General features: G+C 38.9%; 1 protein-coding gene across 1 annotated transcript; it reads right to left on the bottom strand.

Annotated features, from left to right (window-relative positions):
- Positions 1-1,022: 1,022 nt before the first annotated feature.
- On the bottom strand, positions 1,023-4,803 carry LOC143150058 (uncharacterized). The gene is made up of 2 exons (XM_076318056.1): positions 4,646-4,803; positions 1,023-2,904 (listed from the first exon to the last, which is right to left on the bottom strand). The coding sequence occupies exons 1-2, from the start codon at positions 4,766-4,768 to the stop codon at positions 2,206-2,208; spliced, it is 822 nt and encodes a 273-aa protein (XP_076174171.1). The 5' UTR covers positions 4,769-4,803; the 3' UTR covers positions 1,023-2,205.
- Positions 4,804-6,684: the final 1,881 nt, after the last annotated feature.

Genomic DNA, 6,684 nt, shown 5'->3' with positions numbered 1-6,684 from the left:
TACGTTGTGCTTCGATTCGCCTCTATTCAGAAGTCCCTGACATTTCTGACTCCTAACACTCGTGTTTACCTTGTTCTTCGATTCGCCTCTATTCAGAAGTCCCTGACATTTCTGAATCCTAACACTCGTGTCTACATGTGCTTCTATCTGTTTCTGTTCAGAGGTTTCTGACATTTCTGAATCCTAACACTCGTGTTTACCTTGTGCTTCGATTTGTTTCTGTTCAGAGGTCCCTGACATTACTGAATCCTAACACTCGTGTTTACCTTGTGCTTCGATTCGTTTCTGTTCAGACCTTTCTGACATTTCTGATTCCTAACACTCGTGTTTACGTTGTGCTTCGATATGCCTCTGTTCAGAAGTCCCGATTGGGTAAGTATTTGCGTTTCACGCTCAAGTGAATTACAAACAAATAAATGAATATCAGCAGTCACGGCTCCATCCCCAGGGTGGGATTATTAACGATGAAATGATAACCATCAGCGAGTTTCGCGCCAGGATAAAGGTATTTTATTAGCACGTATGATTGGAGATGTATTTTATTAGCACGACGATGATTGACAGTTGAAGATGAATCTATCCAACCACGTATCAGATCTCTCTCATTCGCGTTGTTCCTCAATCTTCTTCTGGTCAGAGGTCGTCTAACATTTCTGATAACTAACACCCATGTTCGCGTTGTTCCTCAATTTGCCTCTGTTCAGAGGTACTTAACACTCTTTGCGATCGATCAGATGAATATTTGTTTCTTTGTTCAAATGAATTATAATTAAATAAATGAGTATTACGAGCACTCGTGATTTAATTCACTGGCTGGGATTATTAACCCAGCCAGTTTCGCGCCGCGATAAGGCGTTTTGTTAATACACGTGGATGAAGAGTCATTTCATATATCTTTGTGTATAGTATTCTGTTTACGTGAACTATGATTAGGTAATTGAATAGCAGGTTTACAAGTAGTTTCTAATTTCCTTCGTTAACACTCGTGTTAAGTATTTATTTAAATGATCTGAGAAGTAACATTGGTGTTATCGAAGAGAAATTTTATTACCTCGTAATTGGAAAACTCATTTTTAAAACATTGTATTTCATCGACTGTCTTATTTATTATTTAAAAGTTCGTTAAGTCACGCGCCGAATCACATTAATTTTATCGAAATGGATCGTACAAACAACTTCGAGGGCTCACTGAATAGCGACCTTCTAGTACGATACGAACTTATTGCTAAATTAATTCATCGATGCGTCCCACGTAAAAATTAATTACTTCGTTCTCAAGTTTCATCGTCTCGAAAAGCTTTTTTTTCAGCTTCAAAATAAATGCCACCACAGACATTTTTGATATTCACAGCAGACCGAGTATCAAGTTTTCGATCGAATTCGACAGATTGCGTATGATATGAATTTTTTTTCTCCGAAAAACGTGTAAAATACGAACAATCTATATGTAAACTACATTCTACGGTTACAAAAAATGTGGTACACGCCTGAATTGCGTTTGCGGTTACAAATCAGAAGCTTTTCCAAAGATACGCGAAACCGTTATATATTTTTCGCTAGGCCACGGAACATCGAATACAGTATCGCGCGGGAAACCGATACCGTGACAACTTCGCGGCCAAGTGTATGAAATTTGATGAGCGCGAGTGAGATTTCATTGACACGGTACCGCCGGTTCCGCGATCTAGTCGGGGACAAATTCGTGACAACATCTCGAACGATGTATCGAGTTCCAAAGGCGCGATACTAAAACCGACTATTGAAAAATCGAGACAGTCCGATTTTTTCCACTATTGTTTTCCCTCAGCGCAATCACATTCCTCGCTACGAACCTAAACGTAGAACGAGACAATTCCAGTAACTTCTCGCTTTTCGAGAGAAATCATTTTCGCACAGAGTGAATGAACGAACAGAGAATAGAAAAAGAAATATACAATTTTACAAATGAATTCAAGAACGATGTTTCGATCGTTGATCTACGAAAGATTCGAAAATACGTTTCGATTGATCGTTCCATCGTTTTTCGAACGACGTATCGCAAGCAATTGAACATCATCGATGGACGCAACTGGTGACATTGTCCCAGGAGTGTCGTTAAAAACCAAATTTCGCGACACTCTCGGTTTTCACGACGACACCATCGACACGTCACGCGAGACACGCACTTTTGAATCCATCGCGAAACATCCAAGGAACATTCTTCGATCACGCTTTCGATTTCTTCAAGATGGACACCTCACCCTCCAATTCGGTGACCTTCCTGTTCAGATTTCGAACCTGCTCGTTCAAGTTGGCCACATCGTACGGCAATGTATCGGACGAGCCCACCATACGATCGACGCATTTGTTCAGGACCGCGTCATCCTTATCGGCCCCCGACTGGTGAGCCAAGCATTCCTCGATCAGTAAATCACTGATGCTCCAGTCCTTGATGAAACGGATGTGATTACTGCCGAGGTACCAGGTCATCGATGCACGACATCGATAAGACCACGGGTTCCCGGCGATCAAGATTTTCCGAAGTTTCTTCAGCTTCTTCAGCATGTCCGGCGACAAACACGCGCTGAGGTCGTTATAGGCGATGTCCCAAACTTGCAGCTCCGGCAGCAGATCGTAAATTTCCGAATCTATATCGACGACACGATTCCGCCAGAGGATTAACGCCCTCAGGCTCGATAATCCCCTAATCCAGGAGGCATCGATCCTACGGATCTTATTGTTGACCAAACCGAGCACTTGCAATTTACCGAGTCCCCTGAACGCGTCCGGCTCTATTTCTTCCACACCGCATCCGGTTATGTTCAACTCGATCAGGTTCGGGAGTCGCGAGAACGCGTCCGTTTTTATCACGCCGAGAGACGAGTTCACGATATCGAGCCCGGCTGCATCAGCTGGTATCTGAAACTATTTATACGGTGTTTCATCAATCTTGGACGTCCAGTGAATTCGAAAATCGATTAGAGCTCGAATTGCACGATCGTTGTATGGTTTTTTTCTTTTTTTTTTTTTTTGTTAATGTATTACCCCGTGAACTCTCCCGTCGATTTGTTTACAATCGATCGGAGTAATTCGTCAATTTTTAATTCAAGTAAGGCGATTCGAAAGTACTTTTGGAAAATTTGCAAACGTACACCTCGACACCTCGGAGTTAGGATAAATGTTTTAATAAAGCTGTATAATTTTTTATCTCTGTTCCGTTCGTTGTGGTGTTACACAAAAGACGTAATCGTTGGTTCTTGCATGCAAATGATAATCTTGATAATTTATAAGAAATATGTGACAAGAAATATACATTTGTTTTCGCAACACTGATCCGAGATAAGAGTAAAGATTAGACCACTGTCGGCGACACTTTCTCAGCCCCTGTACGATTTCATAGTAGATGTTCGAACTGACCTCCACAATCACTGACACGCCGTATCAGGAACTGTTGCACGCGTTCGCGATACTTCCCGTTGATTTTTAATTCAATTGCATGCATACATCGGTACAATCGTTGCGTGATATTGATTGTTTACGTTGCGTGAGAGAAGGTCGAACACGATCGCTGATACGGTTACTTAGCATTTCTTTTGTTTAATGATTCTCGTCCATTTTTCACAATTGTTTAGCGTAATTCGTGTTATAATTATCGATACTTTTCAACCTATGTTTATCGAGACATTTTTTTCCATTCTAAGATGTTGAGCATGGATGTATACTTTTCAATAGTTTATCGAGACATTTTTTTCCATTCTAAGATGTTGAGCATGGATGTATATTTTTCAATAGTTTATCGAGACATTTTTTTCCATTCTAAGATGTTGAGTATGGATGTATATTTTTCAATAGTTTATCGAGACATTTTTTTCCATTCTAAGATGTTCAGTATGAATGTATATTTTCCAATAGTACTTTCGAGGAACATTTTATATACAGAGAAAGACGTCGGTCAAGATAATAGTCAAATACAAACGAATCTTGTGAAATGTTATTCTATATTTTCGACTTGTTTCTGTAAAACTCTCTACAACAGCGATTTCCAAGTATTTTTAAAAGAGAGAATTCCTGTGCTCGAAATTTATAGAAAAAGAATTTTTAATACCTTCAATTTAATTACTTGAACCTTCTACTCATTAAAGAAAACATTTTCAAAGTACAAAACGAAATACCACAAAAATCCAAGAAACATGTTTGTACAATTTTCTACCGAAGTATAATTTAAAGCATTTATTAAACAAGATAAAGATCAAGTATACTGACACATGCATATATATTTACTTTTTAAGTTACTTTAAATAACATAACTTACAAGTAACCGCAAGAAATATTAATAATATAAATATCATGGTTACAAGAGTAATAGATTACACTGATCAATATTGGTTGGATCTCACTCTAGTTTACTTTATAAAAAACAATGTATTCATTAAAGTTAAAATTAGATGAAAGAAGTATATCCGTGCAGTTATTACACTCCCATGATCCATGCATTAACACGAATATTATCCATGAATTGATTTTTTAACTTGATTTTTTTTTCCATCTAATCTTAAGACGCTCTATAGATTGCGCCCCTAGATTGGAAGTCACCATTCTAGAGTAAGGTGGGTCACGATTGTACAAATTCTTCGGTGAAAAAAATTAATAATAAACAGTTTCTTACGTTCAATTGGTCCAATCCGTCGCACTGATAGAAATTGTCCCGGTTGTTGAGTCCAGGACTACAGGTCGCCAAACAGGAAACCAGAAACGTCCCGAGCACTACGAATCCCAGCAAGACTTTCATCTTGCAGGAAATTTTAGAAACAACTGTGCCTCGTCAGCGTGCGTTTCGCCTTTTATACCGATTCGAATTGACTACAGTGCAGAACTTGTCATGGTCAACGTCAGGACAGATATAAAACGGGGAAATACTGACAGTTAAAAACAAGAATATATCCGACATTGCAAGATACGCGAACATCGATGCAACGCATACTAAGTACCTGCACCGGTGCAATAAAATGGCTACTCGTAGAAGACTCGATACGATAGTTCGCGTGTGACCTTTTTTTGTATTCAGGGGATATAAACAAATTTCGATGCGAGGCAAATGGCCCCTTATCGTTACATTTGTCGACAGTCGTTGGTTTAAACGATTGTAGGAGATTCTTGTCTAAGAGTAGACAAGAAATAATATGTTGGTAATAATACGTTGCCTGCATTATAATGTGAGGAGACAAAGAACTTTACGGAGTATAAATAATATCTGTGTTTATTTTGTAGGTACATAAATCGTTGCTAAAAGTAATCTGGATGTAATATAAGACAAAGTATTTAACGGAGTGTAGACAGCAACTATGTTTATTTCATATTTGAGTAGAATATATTAATGACCTCGATATAATAAAATAATCATATGTATTATAAATATGCATACGTGAGTTGCTCCAAAATTTATCTTTCAACTATTTCATATTCGTAGATCCTTATGCCTAGAAGAGAACGTAAATATAGAATGAATCACATTTTTATTAAAAATGGTAAAAGATACTATTTGTAACCCACGAAATACTCCATCCTCTCGTACTATAACCTAAAAAAAGATTGACACCCAGAGTTTCTTTATTACTATCGAAAGTGACGATTGTTCAAAAATGTATCGACAATTGTGACCTTACGCGACAAATTTCCTTTTCCCACGAGTACACAGAATCGCCATTTAATATTTCCTAAATACTGTCTGAAATTTGAATCTAAACTGATAAAAGAAAAAGATAAAATATACCGTTTGTTTATCTATTCGTGAAATATCTTCTCGTATTACGATCCAGACGGAAATAAATACCCACAATTATACGACAGAATAGTTTCGTTAATGGATAGCATCGATTCACGTAACGAATCGTCTTTTAACAACGATTGCCAAGAATTGTCCATTTTCGAACATTGTCCTTTCCCAAGGATCGCCTTATTTGGAAGAGCCTCGATTATTGTAAGTACGCACGCGACATCTCGAGCGTTTCACGCTCAATGGCCGTGCAATTGTGAGAACGAAAAGGACCCTGATTGAATAATTAGGATTCCGCATTCGTTCCTCCCGGTCGCTCGTGTCACTGATGTTAATGCGTCGTAGCATCGGAACCGGTTTCGCCTCGCGAGAGACACAAAATTGATCGCGATGCCTGCAATTTGACGCCTCGTGAAACTCCCACTTTAAGTCCCATGGAAACCCATACCGCGCGTATTAAAACGTTCCGTGTAATAACTGTATGATTTCACGTTAACGACGATCAACACTCTGCCACCATTTGGTTGCGATTCAAGGAGTCGCGTGTCGTCGTTTCGCCGCGTTGCTCGTTGATCGTTTCGCGTTTGTCGATGATTTATTAAATACCAAATCCATTTCGATACTCTCATGAATAATGCATGGCGTTACGACGCGAGAGAATGTAAGTTCTTGCGAGGTTTTACAATATCACCGAGTAGGTTCGCGAATGCATGTGAGTCGATCACCTTCTCGAATAGTGATTCCCGTTGGAATCGCTATTTCGCGAAATCGCAGCCGCGAGATTTCGTAAGATATTAAAGTACTGTTAAGATCGATTCAACGACGCACGTGACAGTGACGTTTAAGATTATGCGACGCCTGAAACGAAAGACTTACGAAAGACATTCTCGGTAAAAGTGTTAATAACGTTTAAATATTACTAGGTGTGTGGC

The sequence above is a fragment of the Ptiloglossa arizonensis genome, chromosome 8, assembly GCF_051014685.1.
Source record: "Ptiloglossa arizonensis isolate GNS036 chromosome 8, iyPtiAriz1_principal, whole genome shotgun sequence".
Classification (NCBI taxonomy): Eukaryota; Metazoa; Arthropoda; class Insecta; order Hymenoptera; family Colletidae; genus Ptiloglossa; species Ptiloglossa arizonensis.
Note: the sequence above shows the minus strand (reverse complement) of the source record. Positions and strands in the feature narration are given on the sequence as shown.